This window comes from Sinocyclocheilus anshuiensis, unplaced genomic scaffold (assembly GCF_001515605.1).
Source record: "Sinocyclocheilus anshuiensis isolate Anshui unplaced genomic scaffold, SAMN03320099.WGS_v1.1 scaffold1075, whole genome shotgun sequence".
Taxonomy (NCBI): Eukaryota; Metazoa; Chordata; class Actinopteri; order Cypriniformes; family Cyprinidae; genus Sinocyclocheilus; species Sinocyclocheilus anshuiensis.
Window position 1 is genome coordinate 1,414,666 of NW_015544163.1, and position 17,300 is coordinate 1,431,965.

A 17,300-nucleotide genomic window follows, 5' to 3' on the forward strand; every position below is an offset into this window, starting at 1 on the left:
GGCTGCTTGATATGTCCCGCCCTGTCTTCCTGTTTCAGTTAAAATGACGTCAACACATAGAGTAACGCTGCGTGTTTCTAAGCATTTCAGGGGACCTTTAAGTCAGGCACTCTGGGGTGTCCAAACTTGGTCCTGGAGAGCCACAGTCCTGCAGCATTTAGCTCCAACTTGCCTCAGCACACCTGTTTCTAGTATGCCTAAAAGACCTTGATTAGCTGGTTCAGCTGTGTTTAATTTGGGTAGGAGCTGAACTCTGCAGAACAGCGGCCCTCCAGGAAGAGGTTTGGACACCCCTGACTTAAGTAAACAGTTAGTTTTGTTTATTCAAGTTCTTAGTCTTCAATGTTACATGCTAAGAAGAAAAGACACAACACCTGCAGGCGGTTTTGGTAGCGCGATAACCAAACCTCTCAGTATTTTCAGTGAAATGTGACAATGACACTTACAAAGGGGTTTTTGTGAGAACGGGTCTGATGCTTCGTCAGAGTAAAAGTGAGAAAGGTTATGTGTCATCCGAAGTAGCAGAATGGTATTTTGAGTGAGAGATAAATGATGACTACCATACTATAAAACTTTAATGCGTTTCAGTAAATGATTTACACATTTTGACCAGTAGATGGCAATTATGTCAAAACACTAAAGTCTTTGAAAGAGGTCATTTCCTGAAAAAGGCTAAATAAAATTTTACATTAATAACGAAGTTAAGGACGAGATCTGTAAAATACTAGGATTTATCCAGTAAAGCATGTTTTAGATTTCATATAAAAATGTGGACTGGGAAAAAACTCATTTGAATAATGAATAAAAAATCACATACAGGTGGAAATGAAAGAATAGATATATTCTTGTAGGCATAGGTGTAATTCCCAGCATGATGTCAAATCCACACAAAGTTACAATTTAAAGACAAAGTGAAATTTGAAGAATTGGTGAAAATAAAGAATTCGAGAGACTGACCCCAAATTTTGATTTTTCAGTGCCAAACTCCAGGCCTCACAGGAGGTGGATGCATCAGCGGGTGCTCTGTAAAAAAATAAAAATAATAATAATTGTAAAACATTTGTACCTCCATACGTTGTATTATAGCATGCTGTTTGGTTTTTATTTAGATTCTTTATAGCATCTGTTAACAAAAAGTGAAGTGAATACCATTTGAATTTCTTGTTGGTGTAATTTTGTTTACCACTACAAACATCTTCATTGAATTTGCCATATACATTTGAATTACTGTTAGTATACATATAAATGGCGATTGAATGATTCCTTGTCCTCCCGTGTATGTGTATGTGTATGTGGTTTAAGAAATAATAGCGTGACTGTGATGTATGTAGCTCATCTAAATGGTTTAGATCATAATCACTTGTGAAGATCTGATGTCTGTGTGGTTTCACACTGGACAAACTCTTGAGTTCCTGTCTGTCTAACATGAATGCAAGATAATCTCAACCTGATCTCTTCAAAATGTGTAATAATGGTACATGATGGAAATTGTTGAAGACATACAGACATAGCGATATGTAAGCAGGATGTCCAGGACATCCCTAATCCACCCCCTAAACCTAACTTTCAAAGAAGAAAAAAAACCAAGAAAATTGTGCATTTATGAATTAATCAACTCATGATTTCATACAAGTTCACAGACAAAACAATTAGACACATATCAACATGTTTTTAGAGACCCTAAAAAACCTTTACACAACTACAACTTAGTCTATATCTGAAAGGCCGTTTAATATATATTGACTCATCTAAATTAAGGATTAAAAAAAAGAAAGAAATCTTGTCAAGGAGGTGATTCAACTGGCAGTGATGTGTTGACTAACTATTATCCTTTAAAACTAGCATCCATTTGTATGATTAAAAAAGGGAGGTGCAACTGAGCCCAAAATAAGCTCTTAGTTCAGAATCAAATGTTGTAGGTTTGTGGTACCAAAAAGTAAATTTTCACATTTACAAAATATATTTCAGACACTGTGAGATCAATATAGAACTGAATTAATACTGATGCATCAAGCTCATCTGGTAATGCAGCACCAAGGCCTTACATTTTTTTTCCAAATTCCAGTTTTTCAAAGCAAAAATGTGTTCTGTCCACCAAAGGGGCGGAACCTCCATGCACCGCGGGGGTGTCCCGTACGCCACTGGTAGCATTCAGGTAGTATACAGAAATTGAATTATCAAATGTAAAATAACTCAGCATAGTCTTCACTCTATAAATTAAATATATATTGATACTTGTTAAAGCTACTAAAGTTATTCAGTTAAAAAAAAACACGTTTTAAGACAATTAAAGTTTTCGTATTTTTTTACATTTAAGTAAATAGAATAACAATATTTTGAACTTTAAATATTGTAAATTATTTTAAATATTTGATATTGGCAATAGGTGTTATGCTGCACTGCCTTAAAAGAGTATTGACTACATGAAATTGTTCAGTAAATGTGATTCAAAAAGTATGTAAATGAAGAAATATTAAAAAAACCACTCTGAGGCCAATTAAATCACTTAAAAATAACTTTATTTCATTATGCTGAAAATACATTATAAATATATTCTGACAAAGAAACACTGAACTACATTGAGAAGAAATAACTGGAACTGGAACATGGAACTGATGTAAATTCAAAGCACTTTGTAAGGCTCAGCGCAAAGCATGGTACTTATCTATGGTCTTGGTTGGTCTCCTGAATAGAGCACAGTTCAGGTCACTTGTTTTTCCAGTGTTTTTCAATGTGTACACAGTGTCACACCAGAGATCTTTCTCATCTCCTTTTGTCCTAACAGCAGTGACTTTAAACGTCTCATATGGAGGAATCAGCACTTCTCTCTCATGAGAAAGTTTTGAATATTTTGACACATCAGCACCTTCACAAGTGTAGATTTCAAAACAAGATACAGTTCCAAAAAACGTTGTTTTGTTCCGATTAAAAGTGGAAGATGCAAATGAGCCAAAACGAACCTTTGTGTTAAGAAAATGATATCTAAATTTTGTACCACGATAAGTATCATAGCATGTATTTTGTGTTTTCTTCAGAATCTGTATCGCTTCTGTTAACAGAAAGTGAAGTGAATACCATTTGTATGTCTCGGTTGTGTAGTTTTGTTTACCGTAACGAGTTTCATTGTTGAAATCACAAAATACTTTATCACCAGTATACACATAAATGGCAACTGAATGTTTCCTCGTCAAGTTATTTTCTGGCTCCTTAATGTTTTTTTTTCACCCTCTTGCCAAGCTATTTTAAAATTATTTCTAGAGTTATTGAGTTCCTTCTTCAGATATCTTGTTTCCACCAGTTGTGTTATTTTCCTGGTGCATCCGTCATATTGGTCATCAACTGAATTCAGTGTCATATCCAGTGGAAATGTCTGTCCTTTAACAGCAGCAGCTCTGTGATCCTGCAGCAACAAGAATTATAATAATCAATCATCAGTATTCATGTCTGTAATATTCATACACTAGAACACAAGCTTACCTGTCCTAGAGCAGCTAAAATGAGAAGAAGAGCTTCAGTGATCAGCAGCATCTTGATTCAATCAGATCCCTCAGATGTTCTTGTAGATCTAGTGAAGAGCAGATGCTGAAAGACAACAGAGTTCACAAAATACAAAACCTGTCACTGCAACAGGAATATATGCATAGATTTGCCCAATAACTTTACCCCCAAATTACCTGAGAATTACCTGAGAATGTAGTCTTTTCAGCAAATTCTGTGTTGCTTTCAGAAGCAATGGCGAGAGAAAATCAGACGTCAGTCATTCACAGCCAGGCGACAATGACATTTCAGAGATGAGGAGTTTGAAGTTGCTTTTTATATAGCTAATAATGTGCGTGTGTTTGTGTGTGTGTTTTTGAAGTGTGATCTTGTTGCATTCAGCTCAACTAAACTGTTGAGCTCATCATAATGCAATACTTGTGAAGGTCTGCGTGGTTTCACACTGGACAAACTAAGTAAGGCTAAAAAAAAAAAAAGCTTTAACTTTTTTTTATTTTTTGTTTTTAAGTGTTTTACTCCATATCAATTGTATTTTGAGCACTTCTGACTCTATGAAAGTTATGTACATGAAACGTGGAGTACGTTTTGACAAATTATTTGCTAGAAAATAAAATCACAAAAATCAGGGTTGCAAACAGTGGTAACACTTTAAAATACTGTTCCATCATTAATGAATAACTATACAAGAACACATAAGTAACACGATATTAGCACTTTAGTAACTGCTAGTATCAAGAAACTCTGATTAATGAATTAGTAAGTAACAGTGCTTAGTCAAATGTGGTAGTTCACTATTAGCTAATCAGTAACTACTATTTTTCATACCTCCCCAAGAACTACTGTATACAGGTTTATAATTAATATGAATAATGCATAATGTATAATCAATTCTAAAGTGAAGGTCATGGCAACCCACTAGTAATGACACAAGTATTACCAAATTCTTCAGAAGGAATTACTAATTTTTTTGGATCAGTATTCTAAAGTGAATAACATGATAATTTTCTAGTAATTACTGAAGTCATTGTAAACTTTTGAGGTTTTTGTAAGGTTCTGGTTAGTAATTAATTTTGCTATGATTGGTAACACTTAAATCAGGGGTGCCCAAACTCGGTCCTGGAGGGCCAGTGTCCTGCAGAGTTTAGCTCCAACTTGCCTCAACACACCTGCCGGGAAGTTTCTAGTATGACTAGTAAGAGCTTGATTAGCTGGTTCAGGTGTGTTTAATTGGGGTTGGAGCTAAACTCTGCAGGACACCGGCCCTCCAGGACTGAGTTTGGGCACCCCTGACTTAAATCATTACCGTGATCTTCACTTTAGAGAGATTAAGAGATTGTGTTTTCAATTTTAGCTAATTCAGTAAACGAAAAAAGCAGCTTTCTTACCTTAAAACTTTCCAAATGCTTCCCACAGATAAGGTGTCTCTTTGCTCAGTTTGCCCACTAGGAATATGTTCACTTTAAAATACTAGTGTCTCATGAAATATACTGTATGTGTGAACCCATTTTGTATAAATTTCAATGAATCTCTGAACTTATAGAGACAGCTGCAATGCATCACCAAGCTTCCAGTTTAACTGCGTGTTTATTCTGTAATATATTAATATCTGAATGTTTAGAATTTTTGTGAATAAATGGCTTTTATTTAAACGTTTTTGTATATGTTGTGTTTTTTTTTTACGGTCAGATTAAGTTTTAAACTGTCACATAAACATGTGATATGTTTTTTCACCTGAGAGTGTACCCTCACCTATAAGAAAATTTCACAAAACCCACATAATTGTACCAGATGTATAAAAGTTTTGCATCAAAGAAAAGCAAAGTACATTTACACAAATTGAGAAAACCAAAAGGTTTAGAAAAGCTTATTCAGTAACAATAAGAAACATGTCAGATTTACAAGTTAATCAGTTAGCATATAAATACTTTGCAAAAAAATATTAACAAAATTAGTAAAACATTAAAGAAAGCAGCATGGTTCCCACTGTTAAACAAAGCACAGTTCAGGTCACTTCTTGTTCCAGTGCTGTTCAACACAAACACAGTCTCACACCAGAGATCAGGCTGATCTGTCCTGTTTTTGAGAGCAGTGACATTAAACGTCTCATATGGAGGAATCAACACCTCTTTCTCCTCAGGATACTTAGAGTATCTTGTCAGATTAGCACCTTCACAAGTGTAGATTTCAAAACAAGATTTAGACCCAAAACCCTGTATTACTTTACGATCAAGTGAGGAGGACGAAAATGAGCTCAAACGAATCTCTTTGCTCTGAACATCAAATTTAAGATTTGTACCACGATAAGTTACATAGCATCTATTTTGAGTTTTCTTCAGAATCTGTATCGCTTCTGTTAAGAGAAAGTGAAGTGAATACCATTTGAATGCACCCTCTTTGTATTTCTGTTTGTCAGTGCGAGTCGCTCTAGTGAAATTACTATATACTTTAGAGTCTTTGTTAGTATAAACATGAATGGCAACTGAATGGATCTGTTGCAGGTTATCCTCGGGTTTCTTAGCTTTCTGTTCACCTTCTTGCCAAGTATTATTGTATTCAGCTGAGGCAGATTTTTCCTTCTCTAGATATTTTGTTTTTACCAGGTCTGCCATTTTCTGAGTACAGCCCTTATATTGATCATCAACTGAATTCAGTGTCATATCCAGTGGAAATATCTGTCCTTCAACAGCAGTTCTGTGATCCTACAGCAACAGGAATCATAATGATCAATCATCAGTATTCATGTCTGTAATATTCATACTAGAACACAAGCTTACCTGTCCTAGAGCAGCTAAAATGAGAAGAAGAGCTTCAGTGATCAGCAGCATCTTGATTCAGTCAAATCCCTCAGATGGTCTTGTAGATCTAGTAGAAACACAACAGCATTTCACACATACTAAATCTATCACTCGAAATATAAATGGAAAGCAATATGTACATAAATTTTGACAATAAAACTCTTATATTGACATTTTACTTTAACCTCAAACTTACCTGAGAATATTGTTGTCAGGAGTTCAGGAGCAACAGGGAGAAGAGAAGATCAGAAAAGTCAGTCGCTCACAAACAGACAGCTCTTCAAACCAGCTGATGAGGAAGTTGGCTTTTTTATATTGGCATTGCACATCATCCATGTCCAGGTGTTCTGGGTGTGTGTGTGTCTACGTGTGAGATAAATGATGCATCACAGTACATTGCTCGCCCAGAAGACTTTATTTAGAAAGTTGGGACAACATGTGGACAGATATTTCAGTAAAGTCAACAAAATGGTCTTTGTCATGTCCTACTACCACAAGCATTGTTAAAGCCATTTTTAACATTAGTTTTGCAAGTTTGATATTTTAAAATGTACAATTTCTCATTATATGTGAGCAGGCAGCAGTTTGAATTTGGTAAGGAAGTGTAAATGAAAAAATCAACAACATTTTAAAAAGAAATCAGCAATTGGCTCCATTAAATGAGGAAAAACTTTTTATATGGATCAGAAAATAGACCCAATGCAATGCAAATGAAATGCCTGGCTAACAGACTGTTAGTAAAATTGCAAACCCCTATGAAACTGAAATAGCATTTATTTTATGTTTTCCTTTGAATCTCTATCACTTCTTTTAACAAAACTGAATGAAGGCGAATTCCACCGGTGTAGTTTTTTTGTATGTTTGTTGAAATCACAGTAGAAAATTTGACCTCACTTCCTTGGAAGCCCACAACATCATTCATTCATTCATTGTGTCACATAGAAACGGTTGACAATATCACAAAATATCTTTTTGACTGGTTTTATCTGGAAAACATCTCACCCAAGTTTAGGTTGATGTGATGAAAGCTCAAGGACGAGTTTGAACAGGTGTGTTGTCAACAAAAAAAGCGGTTTCTGAGAATACACATTAGCCTACACAAATTCCTAAAACTGAAGTGAAATTTTAACTGTTGGTGAAGCTAGAGGGTTTGAGAGACCGACAACAAATTTGATCAGACAATCTTTTAGTGCCTCCCTTATAATTTTGCCAAGATTCATAACATTTTACTATATGTTTTTTCCATTAGTGGTACTGTAAATGGGAAGAAAATAAGAAAACTAATAAATATAATAGAAGCCAATGCAAGTTTGGTGCTTGGCCTCCAATACTTACCAGTGTAAGAGAAGAGATTTGCTTCAATTTGCTCACATTATAGAGAGAAATTAAGCATATATTCATATAATACCTTACTCGTGCTCTTTGTTTGCGAATGAGGAAGGAATTGATGAATCCTCCACAGTCAAGCAGGTTCAGTGGCTCCCATAAGACCATCTCTCGAAATTCTCTCCTGTTGCTTTACTTTTTCTTTCAGTTAAGTTTAAGAAGTTACTCCTAATGTCAGCTCGTTAGGTGTATAAGACACCTGTCCACACAATCTGTATCTTCCATTCCAACCTCTCCCACCATCATGGGCAAGACCAAAGAGCTCGGAGGTGGAAACATTATGCTTTGGGGTTGTTTTTCTGGCAAATGGACGGGGCCATGTACTGTAAAATCTTGGACGAGAACCTTCTTTCCTCAGCCAGAACACTGAAGATGGCATATGTGGAGGGAGCTGAAACTTCGAGTTGCCAAACGACCTTAAGGATTTAGAGAGGGTCTGTAAAGAGGAGTGGATCAAAATCCCTCCTGAGATGTGTGCAAACCTGGTGACCAACTACAAATTATTATTAACTACTATTAGAAACTACCATTTCACTCACTGAAAACTGAACTATTTTAATAGCTGTGTAATGGGGAAGAGAGAGAAAAAAGACACGGTATCCAGTCGGACTCGGGCCGAGAAGTCGCATAAGCTGTTGGACAAGGGCCGGGCCGATGCAGGGCTCTATTCGTTCCCTCGTTTCAGTTCAAAGTTCCCCCCAGCTCGGCGGTGTTACGTGAGAGGGCGGGCCCCCACACTGCCCGGGCCCATATGCACCTGCATACCCAGACACTACGACACTGATGTTGAGGGTCAACAACGTAGATGGTTTCAGAAATAGCATGTAGATAATAGAGTAACAAAAAAAAGCAACATTATTATTATTAATACAAAGTTATTTTAAAGGGGTCATATGATGCGATTTCAAGTTTTCCTTTCTCTTTGGAGTGTTACAAGCTGATTGTGCATAGAAATGATCTTTAAAAAAGCATCATATGACCCCTTTAAAACTGAAATATTAGTATCGGGGTTACTCAGTATACACTATGGAATATAAAAATGACTTGTTTGACTTGTTACTCACCACGAGCTTCCACTGTGCACATTGTTCACATTTACAGGTAGTATAAGGTAATGACCCCATCATATTTTTCAAAGCTGACCTGTATCATAAAATAATGGTTAGAAATTCAGGCAGTTATTTTTTGTCGACGTAAAGACTCCAAAACAGTTATTTAAATTATGTCATAATGAGCATACCTCTCTGTGATAAGGACCCGAGCAGTCACAAGGAGGTTCAGAATCATGGGAGCGAAGTTGGCGTCCAAAAAGGATGTTTATTTTGAGTGGATATGCAAAATGTTTAAATATGTTTAATGGATTAAAACAGATTATTAATAAAAAAAATGAAACTAGAACTGCTGAGTACTTAAAACAGTACTAACTCCCCTTCACTACATTGAGGCTGGAGTTTTACATGCTACACAGCACCACAATAATCACGTTCACAAGCTCTTGTTCTGTCTACACCTCTCTACAGTACTAGTGACGGCCATCTTGAAAACACATTTTTCCCGCTCTCACAAACTGGAACATAACATGTTTTTTTGGGGTTTTTTTTTAAAACTTGTCTCATAATATTATTTATACATGAAAATTAGGAACAAGAGTTAAGTAGAAAAAAAATTATTAATAACATTAACAAGAGGACGGATAAATCAAACCATATTTTGCACAAGCATTTTCATAAATTAGCTAAAATGAGCGCTTCCCCTCAAGTTATCTCTTCTTATTGCCACGTCCACTCGCCTAGATCAGGAAATACATAATTATAACAATGCACCAGAAACAATAAGAACACAGTAAAAACCATGATGGAAGACAACTGTAATGTCTCTCTAAATAACCATTAATGGGGCTTCAGTGTTTGGAATGTCCTGTGATGGAGCAGGTTCTCTGTTTTTTCATCTAGGGCCTGCAGAATGGCTACAAGCATCTCCTTTGTTTTATTTGTCTACAGCATGTCAACATGCAATGCCATAAACTTGAATACATTTTCTATCTGCTTATCTTACTGCACATTGTGCTTTTTGGGTTAATTGTTTATTGTATGCAATATTAATATTACTTCTTTCTCTAGAAAGTATTTCTGCAGAAATATTACAGGGATGTGCTGTCCCTTGTTCCTTTTTTTTTTAGAGGTGTTGGAGAATCACAAATGGCGTGTGTCTTTTTCTATCTTTTTTTTCTGAGGAACTTGCACTGTATGTGGACTGGAGTAAAATTTTGACTTTCTAGCCAGGAACAATCTCTTTCCTTCTCCATGTCTCATGGCATTAAGCAATATCCACTGGTGAAACAGGCTTGAACAATTAACCTTGGGAAATGTTGTGCTGTATTCAGGGACGCGGGAAGTAGGAGTGCTGAGTGGGCTGCAGCACCCCCTGTTTTCACATGGTTGCAAATGCAATGCCAAGTTTGTTCATTTACATTTATTCAGTTTTAGCATTTAATAATTTATTTGTAATGATCTCGGAAATGTAAATTGTAAGTGGGCTATAATAAACCCATGTTTATCTTTATAAACATGATTAATTTTACTTGTGATGTTTTCTATATGGGATGATTAGCCTAATCCTCATGAACACGTGACGCTAGCCCGTGGTATCAGACATGAACTGTACAGAATGCGAACGAGATTAACTTTAATACAAGGAGATAATGGCGCAAAAGCGAATTTCAGATTTTTTTAAATGCCCATCCCAGCAAAAACTTTCCAAAAATTGGCATCCAAACAACACCAGCCCCCCCAACCCAACACGGACACACACAGCACCCCCAACCGAAAACATCTTCCCGCGCCCCTGGCTGTATTACATGCTCTGGCCTGCAGAGATTGGTACACTGTTTGAATAGATGTTCCTGGTCTCTTTTTTTTTTTTTTTACCCATGATTGATTGTTGGACAATTCCAAACCATTTGTCTGCATGACAGTTGGTGTCTCTTGTCTTTGTTTCTGTTAGGTGTGGGGATGTAGCAATGCGAGGACTCAATGATGCAGAAAATGGGCTCTTTATTAATAATAAAATAAAAACAAAACAACAACAAAAACTACCCCGTGGGGGAAAAACAGGCTGGTATTTGCAAGGCTGGACAGGACCGGCCAGGACAAGGCAGGGCAGGACACAACCAGGGTTGACACGAGAACATTTGACGACGAACTAGCACAGGACCGCAAACACAAGGAGAATAAATAGGGAGCAAATGAGGAGGATAATAAGGGAAACACAGGTGGGGCAAATTAACCAATAATCAAGTAATAAGATGGGTGGGGTCGAGACAATTGACATGAGAGCACATGGCACACAGGAAACAAAGACAAAAGCCATGTGCTCACACAAAACAAAAACACAAGCACATGACCAGCAAAACAATCACAAGCCATGTGCTTGAACAAAACAAGACACGAACACGCAGCTAATGAGAATACTCATAAGCCGTGTGTTCACCCAAGACATGACAACATGAAAGCACGCAGCCAATGAAAAAAACAAGCCGAAAACATGAGCTGCGTGCAACAACACAAGACAACAAGAGCACGCGGCCGAACCGAGCACGAAATTACACACGAGACATGTCTTTTGAGATCTCCCAATAGCAAGCCACTTGAAAAATTCCATACGTGTCAAAAAGCATGCTAATGATCCCTGGACAGAAGTACGGGTTGTTATATTCTGAGGTCTCATGTGCTACCTGCTTCTTAGCCTCTTTCAACACCCTCTGAAAGCATGCAGAGAACCATGATAGTTTTTACTTGTCCAACTGTTGGCTTTTTTCAGTTCAGTTGATTCTACAGAGGGTTTGTCTGTGGATTTAGTGATGAAGATATTCAAAATATTAACAATTTCTTCAATGCTTTTTGTTGTACTGTGAAGTTGTGAGGAGCGTAAATAATGGCTTGAAGATATGTCTGGCTTCAGAGATGGTGCTTGAATTCTGCAATCTGGCAAAGCGGAATGTTGCAAACTCTACAAGGCCTTTGTCTTCTGTCTGCCTGAGCATTGCTTGACGGATTGATTTCAAAATATGTGCAGATATGAGCAGATATGCAGAACAGTAAATGCTTTCGACTCATCCAACAAACTTTTACCCTGGCAAATGTCATATGCTCTGTGTAGATATGACAAGATGAGCTCTTTGTTGAATGCCAGTTATACACTTTGCATCAGCCCAGCTATAATTGGCTTCCACCTGCTGGATGAGCATTTGTGTGTATTGATTTTTTGGCCTAATTTAAGTATATTGATTAATCTTTGCTTACTGTAATTTGTTTGATGCTGCGCTCCTTTGTTCACAGGGCCGGGCCTGCAGTGACACCCTGACAGCTCATGTGCTGGTGATTCATGTGGGGTGGCACTGGCCATGTACTGGCACAGTAATGGTGAATGATAGCTTTCTAAGTGCGTCTAACTCATTTTAGGCTGTATACATAAGCAGGGCCCAACCCTGCTTGCATCAGAAAAGCGCGATTACCTATTTTTATGGGTTTTATTAAAACATTTTTTTAAAACACAGTCATTTTAACATAACAGCATCTGTGTTAGTATACAAATAATTGATATTGCTATTGATTTTAAGTTGAATTATATTGTGGTTAAGTGTGGCTCCTCTTGCCTTAATTTGGAGTTGGTGTAGTCCATTATAGTATCTACGCCATTTGATTTGACCCAACTGGTGAATGGTGCTTTGTGCAACATCTCGGCTATTGTTTATGGAAAATTTTTGCATATTTAAATATGAGGACCCAGAGTTTCAGGATTATGGTAAACAAGGTAAACAAGCACAACTGCATGACATGGTTGTGATGCATGTACATTCATACTTTGTAATGGCATTTGTTACTTCAGAGAAACAGATACAAATGCATTTTAAAGTTGGTGTGTGTCTCCACCTCTTATTCAGATTTATGATTCAGTTTTTGATGACATTGAGAGCACATGCTGCATTTAAGCAAATATCTTGCCTTTTTACAGTGCAGTATTAGAGGCCAAGCACCAAAGTTGCATTGGGATCTACTATATCTGTAAGTTTTCTCACTATTCTTCTCATACCTTTGCCATTAACAGGCAGAACTGTATGAAAAAAATGTTATTACATTTCGCAGTTATAGGGCAGTTTCTGAAAAGTCATCTGACCAAATTTGGTGTCAGAAAGTTTGTAATAAATGGTCTAGAAACCACTTTTAACCACTTTTGTTCTGAACAAAGAGGTTTGTTTTGGTTCTATTGCATCACTTAGGTTTTTGGAACTGTATCTTGTTTTGAAATCATGCAAAAAGATTACATACCTCAGAATTTTTACATCACAATCCTGAACAATTTCATAGAGGATTGCATTCTTGCTAAATATCCAGGCAGGATTTCTGAACTTAAGAGTTCTTGGAGTTGGGCCAAGGTCAGATAAGCTAAACATTTTTAATGCACCACATGCGTCAAGATGACATTTGTGATATGCAAAATCCACTTTCCTCATCTCTTAGTTTGAATTGGCATCTGGCTGTAAGTGACTGACTATTCTGAACTTCTCCTCTCATAGTTGCTTCTGAGCTCCTTAAAAATAGTGGGGTGTATTTTTACTTTCCTTGTCTAGTACAATTATGTGGTCTTGTTTCATGAACTCGAACATGTAATGAATTGTATATTTTAATGAAATGTTACAACATGCTGTCTAGAGGGTACACTGTAAAGCGAGAGGCATGCCATGACATGTTCATGTGACAGGTGATCTAAAAACACAATATTACTAAAATAGGGTGTCAAAAGTCATATATTCACTTTAGTAGTAAGAAAGAAACTCATTCTGTACATGAGGATGAACAAACAACACTGAGTCAGCAAAAAAAAAAAATACAATACAGGTAAATGTCTCAGAAGACTACTAGACAGACAGGTGCAAAATGAATGTAAACATGTCTAAACATTAAGATATTCCCATCTTGAATTTATATCACAAAAAATAAACATGCACAGTTAAATGGGGAGTTTGATGCACGGGCAGCTGTCTCTACATACAAGAGTTCATTTAGTGAGATTAATTGTAAAATAGTTCACACATAATATATATTTTTTACAGGGTGAAAGTATAATGATGTGGGCAGATTTGTATGTATTTGTAATGGCGAACAACTGAGCGAAGAGACAATAGTGGAGGAGACATGTTATCTGTGGGAAGCATTTGAGAAATTTCAAGGTAAGATGACTGCATGTGATTTTACTACATTTTTGAACTTTTTGATCTAAAAGTCTTTGATCTTTTAAAAGTGATTTTATATTTCCTGCAGGAAATCCATTTGATATGACCCGGCTGATAAATTATGTTGGTTCCAACATTATCTCAGCAATTGTTTATGGAAAATGGTTTGAATATAAGCACCCAAGGTTTCAGGAGTATGTTAAACAAGGCAAACGAGAACATCTACAAGACTTTTTTTTTTTGTGATACAGGTACATTCATCAATCTTAATGCCAGTTCTTCTCTTCAGACAAACCGATACAGTTGGTGTGTGTCTCCACCTGCAGATCTACAACATGTGTCTGGTTCTTGGTCACTGGATGAAGATGTGGAGATCGCTGAAAGAAAAAGTGTAAAGCAACAGGAGAGAAGTGCGAGAGATGGTCTTATGGGAGACACTGAACCTGCTTGACTGTGGAGGATTCATCAATTCCTTGCATTGGCTTCTATTATATTTATTAGTTTTCTTATTTTCTTCCCATTTACAGTACCACTAATGAAAAAACCATATAGTAAAATGTTATGAATCTTGGCAAAATTATAAGGGAAGCACTAAAAGATTGTCTGATCAAATTTGTTGTCGGTCTCTCAAACCCTAGCTTCACCAACAGTTAAAATTTCACTTCAGTTTTAGGAATTTGTGTAGGCTAATGTGTATTCTCAGAAACCGCTTTTTTTGTTGACAACACACCTGTTCAAACTCGTCCTTGAGCTTTCATCACATCAACCTAAACTTGGGTGAGATGTTTTCCAGATAAAACCAGTCAAAAAGATATTTTGTGATATTGTCAACCGTTTCTATGTGACACAATGAATGAATGAATGATGTTGTGGGCTTCCAAGGAAGTGAGGTCAAATTTTCTACTGTGATTTCAACAAACATACAAAAAAAACTACACCGGTGGAATTCGCCTTCATTCAGTTTTGTTAAAAGAAGTGATAGAGATTCAAAGGAAAACATAAATTGCATGCTATTTCACAGTTTCATAGTTTTTTTTTTTTAAGTTTTTTTAATTTTGTTAGCCAGGCATTTCATTTGCATTACATTGGGTCTATTTTCTGATCTATATAAAAAGTTTTTCCTCATTTAGAGAGTCAGAGTCAGAGTAGCTTTATTGTCATTCCAGCTCTATATAGTTAGTATACAGTGAAACGAGACAGCGTTTCTCCAGGACCAAGGTGCTACATAGACAAAAAACACAGAACACAGGAGAAACTAAACTGGACATAATTAAATTATATTAAATAGGCTAAGTAAAGGTTAAATAGAACTAAGAAGACTATTTAAAAAAAAAAGAGCTGACTATAAAATAAGAACTGTAAATGTTTAACACAGACTATTACACAGGACTACATAAAGTGCATGTGTGCAAACTGAGAGAACAGTGCAGACAGGTAGATAATAGATTGGGATGTGTGTGAGAGTGGTTCAAATCAGTCCTGTGTGTGATGAGTTCTTATCCCCTCAGTCATCTGGAATTGAGGAGTCTGATGGCTTGGGGGAAGAAGCTGTCCCGCAATTTGTACCTCCTGCCAGAGGTAATTTAAACTTCCTTACCAAATTCAAACTGCTGCCTGCTCACATATAATGAGAAATTGTACATTTTAAAATATCAAACTTGCAAAACTAATGTTAAAAATGGCTTTAACAATGCTTGTGGTAGTAGGACATGACAAAGACCATTTTGTTGACTTTACTGAAATATCTGTCCACATGTTGTCCCAACTTTCTAAATAAAGTCTTCTGGGCGAGCAATGTACTGTGATGCATCATTTATCTCACACGTAGACACACACACACCCAGAACACCTGGACATGGATGATGTGCAATGCCAATATAAAAAAGCCAACTTCCTCATCAGCTGGTTTGAAGAGCTGTCTGTTTGTGAGCGACTGACTTTTCTGATCTTCTCTTCTCCCTGTTGCTCCTGAACTCCTGACAACAATATTCTCAGGTAAGTTTGAGGTTAAAGTAAAATGTCAATATAAGAGTTTTATTGTCAAAATTGATGTAAATATTGCTTTCCATTTATATTTCGAGTGATAGATTTAGTATGTGTGAAATGCTGTTGTGTTTCTACTAGATCTACAAGACCATCTGAGGGATTTGACTGAATCAAGATGCTGCTGATCACTGAAGCTCTTCTTCTCATTTTAGCTGCTCTAGGACAGGTAAGCTTGTGTTCTAGTATGAATATTACAGACATGAATACTGATGATTGATCATTATGATTCCTGTTGCTGTAGGATCACAGAACTGCTGTTGAAGGACAGATATTTCCACTGGATATGACACTGAATTCAGTTGATGATCAATATAAGGGCTGTACTCAGAAAATGGCAGACCTGGTAAAAACAAAATATCTAGAGAAGGAAAAATCTGCCTCAGCTGAATACAATAATACTTGGCAAGAAGGTGGACAGAAAGCTAAGAAACCAGAGGATAACCTGCAACAGATTCATTCAGTTGCCATTCATGTTTATACTAACAAAGACTCTAAAGTATATAGTAATTTCACTAGAGCGACTCGCACTGACAAACAGAAATACAAAGAGGGTGCATTCAAATGGTATTCACTTCACTTTCTCTTAACAGAAGCGATACAGATTCTGAAGAAAACTCAAAATAGATGCTATGTAACTTATCGTGGTACAAATCTTAAATTTGATGTTCAGAGCAAAGAGATTCGTTTGAGCTCATTTTCGTCCTCCTCACTTGATCGTAAAGTAATACAGGGTTTTGGGTCTAAATCTTGTTTTGAAATCTACACTTGTGAAGGTGCTAATCTGACAAGATACTCTAAGTATCCTGAGGAGAAAGAGGTGTTGATTCCTCCATATGAGACGTTTAATGTCACTGCTGTCAAAAACAGTACAGATCAGCCTGATCTCTGGTGTGAGACTGTGTTTTTGTTGAACAGCACTGGAACAAGAAGTGACCTGAACTGTGCTTTGTTTAACAGTGGGAACCATGCTGCTTTCTTTAATGTTTTACTCATTTTGTTAATATTTTTTTGCAAAGTGTTTACCTGCTAACCTGTGAATTTTCACGTTGTTAATAAATTTTGAATTTTCTTGTCATGCTTAATTCAATTTTATATTCTTGGCGCAGTATAATTTTTAGTAGTGATGGGAGAAAAGAAGCTTTTCTAAACTTTGCTTTTCTCAGTTTGTGTATATCCACTTTGGTGTCAAAGACTTTTTCTATTTTACATTAAAGTTGCACACCTGGTACAATTTTCTGATCTTGTTTGTTTGTTTATTTATTTAGAGGAATGTTACAACGTCCTATAGACAAGGGTACAATATATAAAGCCTTAAGCATGTTGTAACAAGTTTATTAGACAGT

At 36.5% G+C, this 17,300-nt stretch overlaps 2 protein-coding genes and 1 pseudogene across 2 annotated transcripts; 1 reads left to right on the forward strand and 2 right to left on the reverse strand.

The window, feature by feature from the left end:
* Window positions 1–2,642: 2,642 nt before the first annotated feature.
* LOC107695648 (T-cell ecto-ADP-ribosyltransferase 1-like) lies at window positions 2,643–3,528 on the reverse strand (annotated as a pseudogene).
* A 1,880-nt stretch (window positions 3,529–5,408) lies between these two features.
* Window positions 5,409–6,323, reverse strand: LOC107695649 (GPI-linked NAD(P)(+)--arginine ADP-ribosyltransferase 1-like). Its single transcript, XM_016495657.1, has 2 exons — window positions 6,273–6,323; window positions 5,409–6,197 (listed from the first exon to the last, which is right to left on the reverse strand). The coding sequence occupies exons 1-2, from the start codon at window positions 6,321–6,323 to the stop codon at window positions 5,409–5,411; spliced, it is 840 nt and encodes a 279-aa protein (XP_016351143.1).
* Window positions 6,324–16,072: 9,749 nt separating this feature from the next.
* LOC107695674 (GPI-linked NAD(P)(+)--arginine ADP-ribosyltransferase 1-like) lies at window positions 16,073–16,987 on the forward strand. Its single transcript, XM_016495677.1, has 2 exons — window positions 16,073–16,123; window positions 16,199–16,987. Exons 1-2 carry the CDS (start codon window positions 16,073–16,075, stop codon window positions 16,985–16,987), a joined length of 840 nt encoding a protein of 279 aa, XP_016351163.1.
* Window positions 16,988–17,300: the final 313 nt, after the last annotated feature.

What these genes read in the sequence shown, in the direction of transcription:
- LOC107695674 (XM_016495677.1), top strand. Translation starts at nt 16,073, where the DNA reads ATGCTGCTGATCACTGAAGCTCTTCTTCTCATTTTAGCTGCTCTAGGA. An exon ending in TTTTAGCTGCTCTAGGACAG is followed by an intron (nt 16,124 to 16,198) that starts GTAAGCTTGTGT and finishes CTGTTGCTGTAG; the next exon opens with GATCACAGAACTGCTGTTGA.
- LOC107695649 (XM_016495657.1), bottom strand. Translation starts at nt 6,323, where the DNA reads ATGCTGCTGATCACTGAAGCTCTTCTTCTCATTTTAGCTGCTCTAGGA. An exon ending in TTTTAGCTGCTCTAGGACAG is followed by an intron (nt 6,198 to 6,272) that starts GTAAGCTTGTGT and finishes CTGTTGCTGTAG; the next exon opens with GATCACAGAACTGCTGTTGA.